The following is an 18,377-nucleotide window of genomic DNA, read 5'->3' as shown; positions in this document are numbered from 1 at the left end:
TTATTAAAGAATGATTTTTAATTGTGTCGGGTATGATAATGGTATTTTTTTAAAATTAATTAATTAATTAATTAATGGCTGTGTTGGGTCTTCGTTTCTGTGCGAGGGCTTTCTCCAGTTGCGGCAAGTGGGGGCCACTCTTCATCACGGTGCGCGGGCCCCTCACCATCGCGATCTCTCTTGTTGCGGAGCACAGGCTCCAGACGCGCAGGCTCAGCAATTGTGGCTCACGGGCCTAGCCGCTCCACGGCATGTGGGATCCTCCCAGACCAGGACCCGAACCCGCGTCCCCTGCATTGGCAGGCAGATTCTCAACCACTGCGCCACCAGGGAAGCCCGATAATGGTATTTTTAACGGTCCTTTTCTGCTAGAGACACACTGAAATATTTATAGGTGAAACCATATGATGTCCAGGGAGTCTTTAACACACTTGAGGAAACAAAAATGCAGAAAGGGATAAATGAAATAAGAAAGGCAAAATCTTGATTGTTGTTGAAACTGGTTTATGAGTATATGAAAGTTCATTGTAGTTATTCTACTTTTATGTTTCGAAATTCTCTTATTAGAAAATTTAAAACAAGTTTTCAACCTTTCTTTGTTCTAATTCCATGCCCAGTAAGAAACTTTCTGGTTTGATTTTCACCTTCCTCCATCCCACAATAGGGGTGCCGTAACTAGGAGATGTAAACAGGCCTCATGGACATACTCAGAAATTCTGAGTTTTCCTCATACTTTTCCTCAATTTTCTTAGCCCAGATCTTCAGTCTCAAGTTGTACCAGTTTGTTCCAAGAAAGGAGGGAGAAAGACGCAGAGAACCTTGAAGGGAGGAGCCGGCAAACAGGTTAAATCACTTAAACCAGAAGACTGTCCCCCACTGGATTTGTATGAGATCACATGTTGTTCACATGACTCACTGCTGAATGTGGCCAGATTGTGCCTTGTTGTTCATTCCATTAGAGAAGAGTTGAGCCATAGACTAATATTTAACAATCAGATTTCATACTGAAACCCAAATTTCCAGCTTCTTAAAAAGTTCTTATTTTCCATCCTCACCGCAGAACTGCTGCTGCTCAGGGAGGTCTGCCTTGTAAAACTTCTTTAATTCCACAAGGATGTTTGCTTTGGTTCAATCCCACTTCTTACGGATAAATTGGAGCATATGCAACACTAAGCACGCTATTACAGGATTTCTTTGTGTTTAGCAAGGAAGGCAGGCAGCAGAGCAAGCACTGGGCCCCCACTTCCACTTCTCACGGGCCCATCGGAGCCACGAGGCCAGGTTTCGTTCTGCTCCACATTTCTCTCCACCCTGAGCCCCAGACCACTGCGGGCCAGTGGAGCAGACCCGCAGTCCAAGGGACCGCATGTCCCAGATCTTCTTCACCTAGGGGACAATGAGCAGTCGGACAAGTTGAGAGAGCAATACGGGCTGGAGAACACAGACGGAGACGCCGCCAAGCCTCGCCCCGCCCTTCGGGAGCAGTCTAGCGACAACTGGACCGTCTCGCATCGTCCCTCCTCCCACACATCTCTCACCTGGAGCCCAATCTCCACCTCCTCTCCCAGGTCAGCACCCCCGGGTGACTATCTGTGGATACTTCAGTGTGTACCCCTAGCAGGGGAGTGTCAGAAAATAACCACCGCAACACTGACATGGCATGCAAAAAAACCCCGACAAACTCCTAAAATCAGGAACACCTAAAAGCCTGTTGGAGCCCCACTGGCTCGGAATATCGTTTCCTGTCGGCTGGACTGCAGCCCCATCCAGGCAAGTCCTCCTCTCCCGGGTCAGGGCCTCCAAAGGCCGGGCGGGCCGCTCCTCCAGCCGGCACCGGACGCGCCTAAGGCTCCTGCACCCCAGAAGGGCTCTCACACCGACACCCGCCCGGCCGGGGTCTCGGGAAGTGCCCGTCGGCCCCTGGGCTCCGACTTTCCCGCCTTGCGCGGATCCCGGGTCCGGACGCCCCGGGGGACCCAATCTTCCAGATCTGGGGCCCGCCCTCCAACCGTCCAGATCTGGGACCCAAGCCCCGGCGCAGGCCAGAACTTTAAGCAGGATCTGCAAAGAAGGCGTCAGTCGACGCTTACTCTCCACTCCGCCGTGCCGCGTTTACTGGGAGCGGGGCGTAGGCGCGCGCATGCGCACTGGGTGTAAACCGCTAGTTGGCAGGGGACCAAACCAACTGCGCAGCCAGAGAGCAGGAGGGAACACCCGAGCGTCGTGCGCCTGCGCACTCTCCCCTCGGCTGTGCATCCTGGCCTGGAAGACGCGCGCGGGGCGGGGCAGAGCGGACGCAGGGAGGGAGGCACCGCGCACGCGTATTCTGCGCCGGGTCTTGCTGCGTCGTTTGAGAGCTGGGCGCAGGTGCGCGCATGCGCACTGGGCGGAGGGGCGCGCGTTGGCAGGTGTCTGGGCTGGGCGTCGGCGGGCAATGGGGTTGCTGGCGCTGTTGCTCATCGCGCTGTGCGCGGCGGGCGTCCGAGGGCTCTATTTCCACATCGGCGAGACCGAAAAGCGCTGCTTCATCGAGGAAATCCCCGACGAGACCATGGTCATCGGTCAGGCGGGGCGAGGGTGGACAGGGCCCTGCGTGTCCTCCCGACGCGGTCGGGCTCCCCGCTCCTAGCGGCGCGCTGTGGATGCCGGACCGTGGCCGGGGGAGCAGTGCCCCCTGCCCGGCGTCCTGGGAACCGCGGCGCCCCGCGGAGTGTGGGAGCCAGACGGACTAGGTAGGTTGTGACGGCTCTGTCTGCTCCGCAGGGAACTACCGCACCCAAATGTGGGATAAGCAGAAGGAGATCTTCCTACCCTCGACCCCCGGCCTGGGCATGCATGTGGAGGTGAAGGACCCTGAAGGCAAGGTAAGGCCACCTTCACTAGAGCTCTTGGGGTGGACAGGGCTCAGAAGACATGAACTTGCACTTGGAGAGGTCAGAGTAGAGGCGGGGGCTTTCACTGACTTCTGTGCTGCAGGTGGTGCTGTCCCGGCAGTACGGCTCAGAGGGCCGCTTCACCTTCACTTCCCACACTCCTGGTGACCATCAGATCTGCCTGCACTCCAACTCTACCAGGATGGCTCTCTTTGCTGGCGGCAGACTGGTAAGAGTATTTTCTCTTTGGCCATAGCTCAGAATCTCTCACTTGGTTACAAAATTTTGATTTATTATTCTTATCATTTGTAACACTTTGTGGCACAGTCACAAGCAAGAAATAGACGTTGCCCTTCTGTCCCACAGCCAGGGACAAGAGTGGGTTCCATAGCCTGGAACAGACCATCGGAGGTCCCACCACTTAGACACCATAACCTCAGAGTGTCTCTGACCTTACGACTTTGGGGTCCAACCCTGTTTCCTCCTAGCGTGTGCACCTAGACATCCAGGTCGGGGAGCATGCCAACAACTACCCCGAGATTGCTGCCAAGGATAAACTGACGGAGCTGCAGCTCCGAGCCCGCCAGTTGCTGGATCAGGTGGAACAGATCCAGAAGGAGCAGGATTACCAAAGGGTAAGGGCATGTCACTGTACTTGGACATGGCAGTTGACCTTTATACCCACTACACTTACTGGAACTTTCTGCCTGGGGCCTTCCCTGCTTGGGAGATCAGCTGTTCAAAGACTGGAACGGAGAGGGCTATCAGCCGTTTTTCAGCTCCGTAGAATAAAGGGTAGAGAGGACAGTTCACACTCTAGCAATAGTCATTGCCTACCTCTTTACATTGGGATCTTGCTGAAATGGTAAGAGCATGATTTCTGTCCTAGCAGAGATGCTTGTGGAGGGGCAGCGTGTCACTTCCTTGGGGGCCCTTCCAGGGGAATCAGAGGCGGTATTTCAAAAGGCGTTTGGTCCCACAGTTGAGTCGTCGCACAGGAGGGAGGGGCCTCGCAAATGCTGGGACTGCCTCTCCTGCACATTTAATCCTGCGTCCATTGTCCTACGCAGTATCGTGAAGAGCGCTTCCGTCTGATCAGTGAGAGCACCAACCAGAGAGTCCTGTGGTGGTCCATCGCTCAGACCGTCATCCTCATCCTCACTGGCATCTGGCAGATGCGTCACCTCAAGAGCTTCTTTGAGGCCAAGAAGCTGGTGTAGTGCCCTCTCCATATGACCCTTTCCTGTCACCTCAGTTGTTTGGTACTCTCCCCACCCAATACCTTATCCATATGGACTTTGAGGGAAAAAACAGTGAAAAAAAGAATATAAGCCACATTGGTTCCATGGCAACAAAGCATTCAGATCAGCCACTTGTTAACACTGGTTCTCAAGGACACAGGACATTGGTCCAAGCTTTCAAAGATCTGTCTTGGGGTTTGTGGGGAGTCAGAACTGACCCAGGGCTAAGTCTTGCTTCTTTCGCCACTAGTGATTCCTCTCCATCCTGTCACAAAATGAGCAAATGTCTCTCCTATTGCTTTAACCTCTCTCTTCGTCTGCTTAGAAAGTAGGCGACCAAAATGCCCCACCGAGGAGGCCCCACCTCACTGCTCCCCTGTCAGTCCTGGGTTCACTCAGTGGCTTCGTGAATGTAAATAAGGGGCAAAGGCCCCAGAGGATTGAAATGTTTTTCTATATATTAGAACTATTTTTTGATAAAATTATATATTTTCCTTCCTAGTTGAAGTGTTACTGCCTTTGTGTGACTAGCTAAAAACACCAATGCAGTCCCTTCTGCATTGTTTATCCATGCATTCTTGATAACTACCTACCATGGCAGCTCTCAGGATTTCAGCTCTTAGGGCCAGAAAGCAGACATCACAGCTGCTCTCAAGGCCTAATAAGAGGGCCAGGCAGAGAATTCTCTGGGACACCTGTGATTTCCATCACACAGGGCCTGAGTTCAGACTGAGGCAGTGACAGAGCTAGCACAAGGCAGGGCACTCTTACCCTTCCATTTCCCTTAACCTTTATTTAAGCTGTGGTAAATGTTTTCTTCGTGGGAACCAGATTTGGTTCTTTATACAGATTTTTCCAGTGAAATAAAGCGTGTTGTAGTAGCTGTGTTTGAAATGAAATAAGAGGCTGTGGGCAGAGGGGAGGCACAAAGGGAAATGGAGGAAAGGCTCTTGGTCTGGGTGCCTCTGCGGCTGACCCGGAGTGGATTTCAGCATGTGGGCTTGTGGTGCTAGAGCCTGGCCTGACTGGAGACTCGGGGTTGTGGGAACGGACAGGGTGGTGGCTCGGCCATTCACAGAGGTCAACCAGGTAGACCTGTCAGCAGGGAATACTGTGAGGAGATTACGTACCCGTTTCTTAGCTCCCTGGAATCATAAATTTAAACACATCTTAGTGTACTTCCCTCATGCCCTTCTGCTGTATAAAGCTTAATGCCCTTAGTTGCCCATTCTTGACGTTTTATTTCATGGTTTTATTTACTTAAAATACATTATTTATCTGATGTACAAAAACTAAATTCTGCCCTTCTTTTTTTTTTTTTTAATTTATTTATTTATGGCTGTGTTGGGTCTTCGTTTCTGTGCGAGGGCTTTCTCTAGTTGCGGCGAGCGGGGGCCACTCTTCATCACGGTGCGCGGGCCTCTCACTATCGCGGCCTCTCTTGTTGCGGAGCACAGGCTCCAGACGCGCAGGCCCAGTAATTGTGGCTCATGGGCCCAGTTGTTCCGCGGCATGTGGGATCTTCCCAGACCAGGACTCGAACCCGTGTCCCCTGCATTGGCAGGCAGATTCTCAACCACTGCGCCACCAGGGAAGCCCTTGTTTTTCTCTTTACGTTCTATACTATTCCATGTGTGTACCTACCTTTACTTATAAAAGTATATGCAATTTAGTTTTATAGGCTTTGTCATTTAATATTTTTGTAGATATTTTAAAAATTCTAATTCTGGATGGCCACGTTAACGGTCCAGTGAGGTGAAATGCCATAAATGACTCTTCCAAAATTCTCTGGATATTTAAAATAGTTCTTAATTGTCTTCATGTTAGAATTAACACAGGGAAAATCAGGTAGCCTTGGAACTAGTCAGCGTGTGGACCTCTGGCCTGAGCCTCTTGGGGAGCATGGGATGTGTCAGGAAGGGAACACATTTCTGCTCTGTGGCTGACACTAGGAATCTAGCCAGCAAATCAGACACTGGAGCCTGGACTGTGGGAATACAGGGAACTACACAGTGCTGGGGTGGCCTTCAACAGCCTGTCCAGCTGTGCATCTCAATTATGCTGACACATCAGTGTGTCCTCAGTTTCTCCTCCTGTGAATTTTTTGATAGGAAGGGGAGTGGAGTGAGGACAAAGGTGGGAGTATAGCACACCTTTACACTGATGGGCACTTGGAATCTCGATTGCCAGAGGACAGGCTAACAGGTGGTGGCTATGGGGAAAAGAAGGATTTCCATACTGGTGTGTGGTATTCAGACACATTATGGCCTAGGAAAATGTTTTTGAAAGTTCGGCTACATCCAAGGAATTCTGGTGATTTTTTTCCCCCTCAATACTACCTTGATTCCATTCTGAAAGTCTTGCTTTCTTAGGTTATATAACACCCTTATCAAACAGCCTTCTACCTCCTTACCACAAAAAGCGGGTGGGGCGTAGGAGCCATTCTACTCATCCCATCATCCCTGGCCCAGTCCCCATCTCCATCTTTTGGTCCCAGCCCCACTTTACCTGTGGTGCATGAATTGCTCTCAGTTCTCACCCTAACAACAGCCAGAGCCTAACCTCTGGCTCTCATGCTGGGTCCATGTCAGAGTAGATTCATACGGTCATCTGAGAAACTCATCAATATAGATTCCTGGGCAACACTCAGGTCCAGCTGATTAAGTAGGTTTATGTTTGGGGTGGTGTGGTAGGCAGAATAATAGCCTCCCAAAGATGTCCAGTTAGATGTACTAATTCCTGAAACCTGTGACCATGTTACCAAACATGGCAAAGAGGAATTAAGGTTGCTGTCATCTGCTTCTAAAATAGGGCGATTATCCTGGATTATTGGGGTGGGCCCAATGTCATAACAAAGGTTCTTTAAAAATGGAAGAGGGAGGCAAAAGAAAGTTGCAGTGATGCGAGGTGAGGACCCAACCCTCCATTAACAGCTTTGAAGATAGAGGAAGGGGGCCCCAAGCCAAGGTGGGAAAGGCAAAAAAGGGATTATTCCTCTAGAGCCTCCAGAAGGGAATGCAGCCCTGCCAACATTGTAATTTCAGCCTAGTGACGCCTCGTCAGACTTCTGATCTACAGAACCATAAGATAATAAGTTTGTGTTAAGCCACTAAGTTTATGGTAATTTGTTACAGCAGCAATAGGAAACTAATACAGGTGGGGACTAAGAATCCTTTTTTTTTTTTTTGGCTGCGCTGCACCACTTGTGGGATCTCAGTTCCTGCAAACAGGAATTGAACCTGGGCCACCACAGTGAAAACCCGGAATCCTAACCACTAGGCCACCAGGGAACTCCCAAGAATTCTTATTTTTAACCAAGCTGTGCAGGCAACATGGGCTGCTAGGTTTGGGAACCCCAGAGCAACCTACCTTTTTGTTTCTCATGCCACTCATTCTTCCAACCTTCATCCTTGTACAATCCAATTGCTATAGCCTGTCCTGTGGACTGCCTGCAGCCCTGAACCTTAGCCCAGCCTCGGTGACCTCTGTTATATCCTGGTACACCCAGCGTCACTTGCTTTCTACTCTCAAAGCCATTGCCCCGTTACAGATTCCCACGGTTCCCACCACTGCTACAGGCAAACAGCCCTGGAACACATAAGCTGGTGCACTTTTCCTGAGCATAGTAGGTGGCAGAGCAATTAGTGCTTACACATAAACCTGACAGAGATCCTCCAGATGCATAATGGTAGGAAAGGGCGTAGGACTCACCAGTGTTTCCCAAACGTGGTAAGCTACCACCGTAGCTTGCCTGTTCCTAGGTAGTATACAGACGAGCACTTTAAACATTGATGTCTTTGTCAATATAACTAATGCTGGCATTACTGCTAGGGCGAGGCTGCCCCTGCCGCTGGTAACCTTAACCTAGCACGCCATTTGGAGGTCATGTCAGGGAACTGGCGAGGACCTGAGGGGGGGTCCCCGCCCGGGGTCCCCGCTCCCAGCCCCCCGCCGCCTCTCCCCGAGACCACGGGCCGCACTAGCCACCGCAGCCGCAGAACCCCGGGGAACACCAGAAGCCATGGCTTCCGGGAGGTGCTGACTCCTTTGAAGCTGATTGGTTGCTGCTTTGACCAGCCCACGCGTCATTGCGTGCTCTTCCTGTCGCGCGTGCGCGCTGTCATTACAGAGCAGCAGCATGGAGGATCCAGAAGCGTTGGGCTTCGAACACATGGGCCTGGACCACCGGCTCTTACAGGTACCGGGGAGGGCTGAGGAGCCGGGCCGACGTGGAGAGGGGCGGCGGCAGGGCAGCGCGCCGCCTGAGCCGTCCCTTGTCTCCTCTAGGCCGTCACCGACCTGGGCTGGTCGCGACCCACGCTGATCCAGGAAAAGGCCATCCCACTGGCCCTGGAGGGGAAGGACCTCCTGGCTCGGGCCCGCACGGGTTCAGGGAAGACCGCCGCTTATGCCATTCCGATGCTGCAGCTGTTGCTCCACAAGAAGGCGGTGAGTCGGGGGAGGGGCCGGGGAAGGGAGCCGCAGGCGTCTGAGTGGCGTTGTGCCCTCTTGGAAAGCTGTGCCCGCCACCCGCACGCCCCCAAGTCTTGCCCAAGAACCGGGTTTTCTTCTGACCTCTTACCCGTGAAGCGTGGTCTGAGAGAACCTGTTGGTTTTGTGGTAAAACGCTCTGGGCTGGGATTCAGGTTACTTGGGTTCTAAGTCCGGGCCCTGCGACCACCATTCTTTGTGTAGTCTTGAGTAAATCGCTTTTTCTTGTTTATACTATAAAAAGTAGGCACATTTTCTCCTCCCATCTGTAGGATTATTGTGAAAAGCCAATGTCACAACTGGTACATTTTAAGTAACTTTGTAACCATAAAGTAAGTTATCCTTTTTGAGGTCAGTGCCTGGGAAAAGAGTCTTCTATCTACATTCTGAGGTGGGTAAAGTAAGTGAAGGGTTGACCAGAACACAACTGGATTGTCGTGAGGAAGTCACAGCAGTTGGGTCAGATTGTCTGGAAGAGGTAGAGAAAAGCATGCAGTGGCAGTGATGATGTGAACCGACTGGCTGAAGTCTTTAATTCGTCTCTTGCAGACAGGCCCTGCGGTAGAGCAAGCTGTGAGAGCCCTTGTCCTTGTGCCGACCAAGGAACTGGCACGGCAGGCCCAGTCCATGATTCAGCAGCTGGCTGCCTACTGTGCTCGAGACATCCAGGTGGCCAATGTCTCAGCCGCTGAAGACTCAGCCTCTCAGAGGTGGGTGAAAGCAACAGGGCTGTAGGGGAATGAGTTTGCACTGGGATGTGGGTTTGGGCTTGTGTGCAGCAAGAAAGAGGGCTAATCCAGGGTGAGGTCCCAGCTGCTACCCTCTCCCCAACACTGAGGTGTTGCCCACCTGCAGAGCTGTGCTGATGGAGAAGCCCGATGTAGTGGTGGGGACCCCATCCCGCATATTAAACCACTTGCAACAAGACAACTTGAAACTGCAAGACTCCCTGGAGCTGCTGGTGGTCGATGAGGCTGATCTTCTTTTCTCCTTTGGCTTTGAGGAGGAACTCAAGAGTCTTCTCTGGTAAGGAAAAGGGGTTGTGAATAGACACTAGGACCTAGAGCGAGGGGGCCAGTTCCTCTGCCACAGTTAGAGGCTTTGGAGCTGGTGTCTGATGGGGCTCCGTTTCATTTTAGTCACTTGCCCCGGATTTACCAGGCTTTTCTGATGTCGGCTACTTTTAATGAGGATGTACAAGCACTCAAGGAGCTGGTACTGCATAACCCGGTAAGGGCCCCGTGGAAGCATCTGGAGGCGTTGACATGATACTCAAGGACTTGCTTCTCCCTTCTCAAAGGAACCCTTTGTTATTTGGGTGGGAAATTATTGGTTTAGCATTCCTGGTTCTGATGTACTAGAAGCTGTTAGTTGTAAACCATCCCCCTATCCCCCAACCTAAAATCACGATGTAGTTCCAGATGTCTGCTGGGGGCTTCAAACCATGCTTTGCCTAAAGCCTGAAAAGGGACCCCCACGGGGCACAAAGGCTACTTTGAGCAGCAGGGCTAAAGTTCTCACCTTATGTGAACTTTACTCTTTAGAAAGGTTGCTGCTCTAGGGGTTCTCTCCTCACTACAGTAACTTATAGTGTATTTCTCTTTGTTCTGTGCCCCAAATGTTTGTGTGTAGTTTTATGTTCTCTGTACACTACAACGGTTAGCGTGCTTTGAATTCTTACGTTACACAGTTGGAGGGGACCCAGGGTGCCCTGCACTAACACATTTGTGCTGTGGTTTGTGAGCCAGTGGCTTGCAGTAGCATTTCTGTCTTCTTTTCTTTCCTGACCACAGGCCTGTCCTCCCCTAGGTTACCCTCAAGTTACAGGAGTCCCAGCTGCCAGGGCCAGACCAGTTACAGCAGTTTCAGGTGGTCTGTGAGACTGAGGAAGACAAATTTCTGTTGCTGTATGCCCTGCTCAAGCTGTCATTGATCCGGGGAAAGTCTCTGCTCTTCGTCAACACAATGGAGCGGAGTTACCGGCTGCGCCTGTTCCTGGAGCAGTTCAGCATCCCCGCCTGTGTGCTCAATGGAGAGCTCCCACTGCGCTCCAGGTGTGTCATCTCCCGTGTGTTGGTTGAAGATAGTGCTCAGGCTCTGGGCTTGACTGATCCTCGCTGACTTTATCTGTCACAACTCTGCGGTACCTACTGTAATTCCATCCTCATTTGAGGAGGTTGAGGCACAGAGATTAAGTCGGGGAAGAGTTGAAGAAGAGGGAAGAGTCAGAAAGGGTGACCGTTTTGACCAAGCAGGGGGCGGGAGAGGGACCTCCAGCCTGCTCTTGGGGCTCACTTCCGTCTGCTCTCGGGCCACAGGTGCCACATCATCTCACAGTTCAACCAAGGCTTATATGACTGCGTCATAGCAACAGATGCTGAAGTTCTGGGGCCTCCGGTCAAGGGCAAGCATCGGGGCAAAGGACCCAAGCGGAACAGGTGAGCGCACGCTTCTCTCCTCCTAGCCCTCCCCAGGGAGACCCGCTTTTCAGCCTTTCAGAAGACTGTGAGTGTGGGGGAAGGGACTGAAGGGCCAACACACGTGCTCCGTGGGCAGCATGAAGGGCCAGACTGCCTGGTTTGTTGGCGCGCCATCATCCTGTGAGGGGAGGCGGCCCAGCCTCCAGTGGCTGTGACTTTTGGGAAGGATCTTTCTTCGGGGGAAAGAGGAGTCCCCAGTCTCTGTCTGCCTAACGGGTTGGCTGGCTTGGAATTGTTCTCAGATTGCCTGTGGGCAGTGTTGCCCCAGAGCTGAGGTCAGAGCCCGGTTTGGCTGCCCCCACTACCCTAGTTCCTGTTCCAGTTCTGATGCTTAAGAGTCTTACACGTGTCAGGGTCCGGTAGTTCCATACAAGGCTTTGTGTAGAGATTTTGCTGATTAAATAAGCTTGAGAACGTGTTCTTGGAGGAGAGGAGGGGTCTGTCTGAGGTTGGGGCGTTTTCCAGCAGGGCCGCTGATCCGGAGGCTGGTGTGGCCCGCGGCATAGACTTCCACCACGTGTGTGCTGTGCTCAACTTTGATCTTCCCCCCACCCCCGAGGCCTACATACATCGGGCCGGCAGGTAGGAGAACTGGGGCGTGGCAGGCTGGGCACCTGGATGGAGGGCACACTGTAGGACACATAGCCAGAGACACGGGCTGGGCCGTCTCTCCTTGCAGGACAGCACGTGCCAACAACCCAGGCATAGTCTTGACCTTCGTGCTGCCCACGGAGCAGTCCCATCTGGGCAAGATCGAGGAGCTTCTCAGCGGAGGTAAGAGCCCAGCTCTCACTGGCCTGCGCCAGGGCCAGACTTCTGCCATGACACCGCAGACCCGGTGGTGGTGATGGCAGCAGGGACGCCGGCACGAGCAGCAGCCCCCCGCACACTTGGCCACGCTGTGCGCCATGTCCGTCCGCCTGTACTTGCCCTTCCCTGGGTGGCAGGCGCTGTCCCCCTCCACAGTCAAGCCAGCTGAGGTCCAGAGCCGTCATGTAATTGGCCAAAGTCATGTTTATTCTCTGCCTCATGGGGCAGAAGGGCCAAGGGAAGAGGTTTGGCAGACAGGGTGGGACTGGTGGCATCTTAGAGAAGACCCTGGGAGAGGGGGCTGCTGGGGGGTTTCTGCGCTGGCGCCTTCGGGAGGTCCTGCTGTAGCGGGGCAGCCGGGCAGCGTTCCAGGCTGCAGGAAGAGCGCGCTAGCCGGGGCTGGGCAGGGCTGCTCCACCGTCCAGCAGGTTATGGGGGAGGGTCCAGCCTGGCTTCTTGTGGGGCCTCACTGCTGCTCGCCACACGGGCCGAGAAAGGACATGCTCACCGCCTGGCATTGAGCCCTGGCCTTGTGTAGAAGGTGGCCTGGGGCACCGCTTGACGGGGGATCGAGGGACGACTCTGGGCCTTGCTTCTCTGTGCCCTGGTTTCCTTACCTGAAATGGGTGACGCCCCTGCTGCACCGCCAAACCCCCCCGCGCCCCCCCGCCCCATCTTCTTTTGTCGTAAACATTGAGTGACCCAGTACGCTACTATGACAGACCAGCGTCTGAGTGAAAGGGCTGGTGCTCCTTAGTGCTCCGCGGCTGTCATCACGGGGACCTTGGGGCTGGAGTAGCCTTGGAGGAGGAGAGTGGGCGGGGGGGCAGGTCCTGAGGCTGAGAGACGTGACAGGAACCCAGGACGTGGGGACAGCACGCCGCCCTGGCCACAGCAGAGCGGGTCGCCTGTCGTGAACTGTCCGTGAGACCCAGGTTTTCTGGCGCACGTGTGCGCTGCGGGGAAGGAGTGGGCTGGTTCCCCGGCTGCCTCGCCCCAGGGCGTGGGTGTGGGTGTGCGAGGCTCTCAGCGGTAGGCCCCCACTAGACCGCAGCCGGAGCCTTCAGCCCGGGGAGCCTCACTGCCGTCTCCTCCACAGGGAACGGAGCCCCCGTCCTGCTTCCCTACCAGTTCCGCATGGAGGAGATCGAGGGCTTCCGCTACCGCTGCAGGGTGAGCGGGGCCCCCGGGGAGTACTGGGGCTTCTCTAGGACCCAGCGTCAGGCCCTTGCTGCTGAGCACCCCGGCACGAGGGCTGGCTCGCAGCCCCGCCGTCTTGACCTTTGGTGTCTGCCCCCAGGACGCCATGCGCTCAGTGACTAAACAGGCCATCCGCGAGGCGAGGCTGAAGGAGATCAAGGAGGAGCTTCTGCACTCCGAGAAGCTCAAGGTGAGGGGCCCTGGGGAGGGCGGGGCGGGGCTTCAGGGCATCGCCCTTCCAGGAGGCTGGCCCAGCTATGAGCGTGAGAGGCAGTGGACTGGACAGCTAGCTGCGCCTTCAGTAGGTCGGTGGGGAGGAAACAGGCCAAGAGTGGGTGAAGGACGCCAGCTGTCCTGTTGGGAGGTGAATCAGCCTGGCCTCTGTGGTGGACAGTGGCCGTGTCCATCAGAATCACAGCTCCTGGAGCTTATTCTCTTGACGTGCACAGTCACACGTGTGCCCGCGTTCGTCATGATTCCCCAGGTGGAGACACCCGGGAGTCCTCCACAGAGACGCAGGAAGCCAAGGCGGGTGCATCCACGCGGTGCGTGTTACACAGGAAAGGAAGAGGCGGCTGCTTGTGTGTCAGTGTGGGACGGCCCGTGGGGTGATGATCAGTGAGGAGGGTGCGGCAGCCTCATGGCCTCCCCACAGAAAGGGGAGTGGGAATGGGGACACATGCCTTCCCACGTGTGCAGAGTACTTGAGGGGAGATGAGAAACCAGATCAGGAGCTGGCTCTGGAGGGGGACCAGGTGGCCACAGATGAAGGCGGTGTGAAACCTTAGCCCTTGAAATTCTGAAAGACCGATTACCTGTTCAGAAACTCCCCTGTGAAATTGCAAAAGGAGGACTGACGCTGCAGTGCCCGCTTCTCTCCCCCGCCAGACGTACTTTGAAGACAACCCCAGGGATCTCCAGCTGCTGCGGCACGACCTACCCTTGCACCCCGCTGTGGTGAAGCCTCACCTGGGCCACGTCCCTGACTACCTGGGTGAGCAGGGCTGGGGGACGGGGTGGGCGTTTGTCCCTCAGCTGCCGTGCACTGGGCTGACACAGGACCACGGGGACTGGGCAGCAAGCACGTACACAGACACAAACGCACCTCTGTTCACTTGCTCGAACTCATCCGCACAGCCTCCTGGGTAGGCATTGCTCTCTCTGTTGGGGAGACAGGAAACCGGGCATTCAAGGCCAGGGGTTTTCGCCCCAGAGCCTGGCCCAGTGAAAGAGCGAGCCAGTACCTGGCCAAGCAGCCGCCTGGGCGTGGAAGGGAGTGACCAGGTGCGGGGGGGTCGCAGGTAAGAGGCAGTGCTGCTTGTGCTGGAGAAGACTCGGGATTAGTGACCGGGCCAAGCCGGGGGTGGGGTGGCTGGAGTCTCTGGAGCAGTTGGCGGAGGGGACAGAGAACAGACCTTGTGGGGACAAGGGATGTCTGGGTTGCAGCTGTGAGGACAAGAACGGACCCTGAGATGGTTTCTATGATGTAGAGGAGGCCAAAGCCCAGCTGAGGTGTTCAGGGGCCTGGCTCCATTTACACCTGGGTAACGACGTCCCGTGTGTCTTTGGTAACGGGTATGTGTGACTTCTGTGCTGAAGGTGCTTAAAGTGGCTTAAGGAAGAAGAGTGGTGAGTGCAGGCCCCCTTCCCCAGCACCCCCCTGGATTGGCATAAACTGGCAGGTGTGGCAGGAGAGGCCCCAGCGAGTGGAAGGGAAGGATCCAGGAGATACGGGAAAATACCAGGTTCCCCCAGGACAGTGAGCTGGTGGGGACACCAGCCGGGGTCCTGGTCTGCGGAGTGAGAAGGGAGCGGGGAGAAGGGGTGGGCGCGCTCTCGGGTAGCTGTGAGGTGGCTGCAGCGTGTGGCAGCCTGAGGTGGGATCTCAGTTCCCTGAGCGGGAATCGAACTCGGACCGTGGTGGTGAGAGCGGCGTATCCTAGCCCCTAGACCGCCAGAGACTAGTAGTGCCTAGGAGCAGGGCCCTGGCTTTTGTCTGCTTTGAAGAAGGAATTCAGCAATTCTTTAAAATTCAGCAAAAAGTAGTGAGGTAAGTAAAGTTTTATTAGGAGGGAAGATAGGTGCAGAGAAAGCATGGGTGGGCTCAGAGAGAGAGAGAGAGAGAGAGAGCACAGGCCAGCCGTGAGCTTTTGGGGTGGTTTAAATCACTTACATGGAGGCAGTTTTCCAGTTTTCATCTGGCCAGTCATCTTGCTTTATCTGGCTCCAAGTCCATATCTGGTCTGACTGAGGGCCCTGCCAGATGTGCACGTGCATCTTTTAGCCACGATGGATTCCAGCACGAGGGTTTTTGGGAGGTTAGCAGACCATATTATGGTCTAGCGCCCCCTCCCCTGAGGAACTGTTTTGCTCATGCGTAGTCTGGGAGGTCTCCTTAACCCCAAGAATGAGAAATATGTGGTCTCCTTATCTTTTACCTATACAGGGCTTAACCCCTCTCTGTTCCTGCCATTCCCGTTACCTTGAGGTGTCCACAGGAGACGAAGTCCAGCTGCTTATCCCGTTCCTATTATTATCTTTATTTTCAAAGTGTAAACAGGAGGCTAGTTGTAAATGTCTAACCTGGGGCCCATCTATCTCCTGCCTCAGGAGAGAACTCCATCCTCTCTGTCACAAAGGAGCAAAGTCATTGCCAAAAGCGTGTGACCTAAAGGGGTCAAGGTGACGTGGGAGGATGTGGCGGTGTGATGCCCAGAGGCCTGTCAGGACCTGTGTGGCCTGGCCAGATGGGACCCTGTGCTGTGCCATGGGCAGGTGGGAGTGACAGCAGGGCCCAGGGATCATGTAGCAGGTCACGAGCAGTGATGGTGGCGCCAGACAGGTGAGGAAGGATATGGGAGGAGGGGCCACATAGGAAGAAATTACATGTAGGGTTTTTTGTTTCAGCAGCATTTTTTTTTTTTTTAATACTTATTTGGCTGCACCGGGTCTTAGTTGTGGCATGCAGGATCTTCGTGTGGCATGCGTGATCTTTAGTTGCAGCGTATGGGATCTTTAGCTGTGGCATGTGGGCTCTTAGTTGCGGCATACGGGAACTAGGTCCCTGATCAGGGATCTAACCCAGGCCCCCCCTGCATTGGGAGAGTGGAGTCTTAACCACTGGACCACCAGGGAAGTCCCAGCATTTTCTTTTTTCTGTTACATACTTACTGTGACAAATTTAAATACCGTAAAGAAGTGTTTTAGACAGTGAAAGTCCCCAGAATCCCACCCCTGGGGATAGCTGCTCTTCTGGCCCTGTGCATGTGTGATAACAGTCGTGTGTTCTTAGGTGTTTTAAGTGTGGACTGGAGTGCCAGGCACTGGCTCAGAGTTGGGGAGAGCACCCTGGGAGCCAGCTGGAGGGTGGAGCTGGCGGGCTCTCGGACGCTGGCTGCGGAGAGGGGCTGGGAGCTGGCGCACGGGTGGGCAGTGGCCGCTGAGCCAGATATCTCTTCCAGTTCCTCCTGCTCTTCGGGGCCTCGTCCGCCCTCACAAGAAGCGGAAGAAGCCCCCTTCCTCTAAGAAGGCCAAGGTATGTCCCCTGGAGCCTCGGTGATAGCTGCAGGGCTCCCCTCCCACCTTGTTCCACTGTCGCCAGGATGTGCTCGCCCCTTGCCCTCAGGAGGGAGGAGAGAAGTCCCGAGGACTGGCGCCAAACTCCAGGCCACTGATCAAAGTTGTGGGCGCTGGGGCTCTCCCTTGGCCACCCACGGGGCAGCTTCAAGAGCAAAGGGGGACCTGCTGTTCTTTCCCCACTGCCCTCCCCATCCTCCAAGCTGCAGGAGGAAGAAGGTGGGCCCCTGTGGTGTCCACAGCAGCTCCTGTCCTTGGCTCACGGCCTGTATGGCTTGCCAGGTGGCAACGGCACCCCCTTTCTCTGAGTCTGTCTCCTTTTGCGCACACGGACATCCGCTCGCCACAGCTAATCTACCGTTTTGCCCCCACAGAAGGTGAAAACCCAGAACCCACTGCGCAGCTTCAGGCACAGAGAAGAGAAGCGCGGACCCACAGCAGCGCCCTCCTAAGCTTGTCCGGGGCCTCTCCCGGGGCTGAGCACAGAGTGTGGAGCAGGCTTCCCAGCCTGGAGGGAGCTTGATTCCCACACCGGATGGGCTGGATTCGGGGCAGGCAGCACTGTGGCCCTCTAGATTCATGGCCAGGATGGTGCCTTTAACAACAGAATAAAAATCCTAGCTGCCCTGGTTTGTGCCTCCTGCCTGTAGGAAGGGGCCATCCCTGGAAACCTTGGGAATCAGAAACCACTTCCAGTAAGCAGTGCCTGGCTCTCTGCCTGCTGTGTACGGTGCCTCCTTGGCCAGAAGAGGTCAGCCATGCCATGCTGCAGCCTGGTGCCTTCGGGCCCAGGAGACACCTGCCCTCCCGCCGGCAGCTCCGGCCTTCCTGTCTAGGATCAGGCTGACAGCCTCCCTTCCCTGAAGCTCGGAAACGACTTCTCACCTGCCTGCCGGGAAGATGGTCCTTCCTGACGACAGCTCTTTCTCCAGACGTGGGTACGTTGTGAATTCAGCCTTCCACTCTCTCAGGCAGCCAGGGACAGCTGTCTCCTCCCCAGACTGCTCCCTGCTCTGCTCCGTGCAGCTCACCTGGGTGCGGTTTTTGTTTTTGTTTTTTCTTTCAGTTCAAACTCATTTTCCTTTCATTAAAGTCCAAGTTATCGTTACATTACGTGGTTTGGTACTCAAAAAGGAAAACTTGTTCAGGTAAGGTAGTATGTTGTCGTCAGTATTTCCAGGTGATTGTTTACAATCAAGTAGCATTATCAGTAAACCCTTGGGAAGCCCATCCGTGGGGTTTACACTTTGTCAAGGCGCGGTTCCTCTGGAGTGGAGATTCCCAATTCATTTAAAGTTTGTCTAAGTTCCTGGATGACGTAAAGGTAGATTTCCTTATGAGGTCCTGCTTTGACTTTAACCTCTAGAATGTGAACTGCACTAGCAAAATCATTTAAGTGTCTGCACGCCTGCAGTGATTTTGCGTTCTGGAACCAGATCATAGCCAACTAGCACGTTCATCCGTTTATGCAATTCCGAAGCATCAGTGTCTGGCTTGCTGAAGTATGTCACCCAGCGAGCATCCCACTCCTGTCTCACGTGACCCACAGGACTAGCAGCGAATTGACTGGCTAGCGGCAGCGGGGCCGGGGCTGGAGCGGGGTGCAGGAGGACTCGAGAGCTGGTCCGGGCGACTGCGGCCGCTGCTACCGAGCGCCAGCGGTCAGCGGCGCCTAGCATGATGGCGATGGCGGCGCAAAGGTTAAG

General features: G+C 54.5%; 2 protein-coding genes across 3 annotated transcripts; both read left to right on the top strand.

The window, feature by feature from the left end:
• Positions 1-2,308: 2,308 nt before the first annotated feature.
• Positions 2,309-4,995, top strand: TMED4 (transmembrane p24 trafficking protein 4; the record flags this gene model as incomplete). Its single annotated transcript, XM_059932542.1, has 5 exons — positions 2,309-2,561; positions 2,764-2,864; positions 2,977-3,102; positions 3,362-3,508; positions 3,944-4,995. Coding segments are annotated over 5 exons (777 nt in total), but the record flags the coding sequence as incomplete, so codon positions are not given.
• Positions 4,996-8,233: 3,238 nt separating this feature from the next.
• On the top strand, positions 8,234-17,779 carry DDX56 (DEAD-box helicase 56). Of its 2 annotated transcripts, none has more exons than XM_059934253.1 (14): positions 8,234-8,312; positions 8,402-8,563; positions 9,155-9,315; positions 9,461-9,631; positions 9,745-9,835; positions 10,415-10,659; positions 10,924-11,043; positions 11,554-11,667; positions 11,765-11,859; positions 12,995-13,068; positions 13,196-13,285; positions 13,984-14,089; positions 16,557-16,630; positions 17,046-17,779. In XM_059934253.1, the coding sequence occupies exons 1-14, from the start codon at positions 8,253-8,255 to the stop codon at positions 17,121-17,123; spliced, it is 1,641 nt and encodes a 546-aa protein (XP_059790236.1). In that variant the 5' UTR covers positions 8,234-8,252; the 3' UTR covers positions 17,124-17,779. The 2 variants fall into 2 exon arrangements, with proteins under 2 accessions (XP_059790236.1, XP_059790235.1); XM_059934252.1 differs by having other exon boundaries at positions 11,551-11,667.
• The last annotated feature ends 598 nt before the right edge of the window (positions 17,780-18,377 follow it).

Source organism: Balaenoptera ricei, chromosome 9 (genome assembly GCF_028023285.1).
Source record: "Balaenoptera ricei isolate mBalRic1 chromosome 9, mBalRic1.hap2, whole genome shotgun sequence".
In the NCBI taxonomy this organism is placed as follows: Eukaryota; Metazoa; Chordata; class Mammalia; order Artiodactyla; family Balaenopteridae; genus Balaenoptera; species Balaenoptera ricei.
The sequence above is the reverse complement of the archived record's forward strand: the minus strand, read 5'-3'. Positions and strand labels throughout refer to the sequence as shown.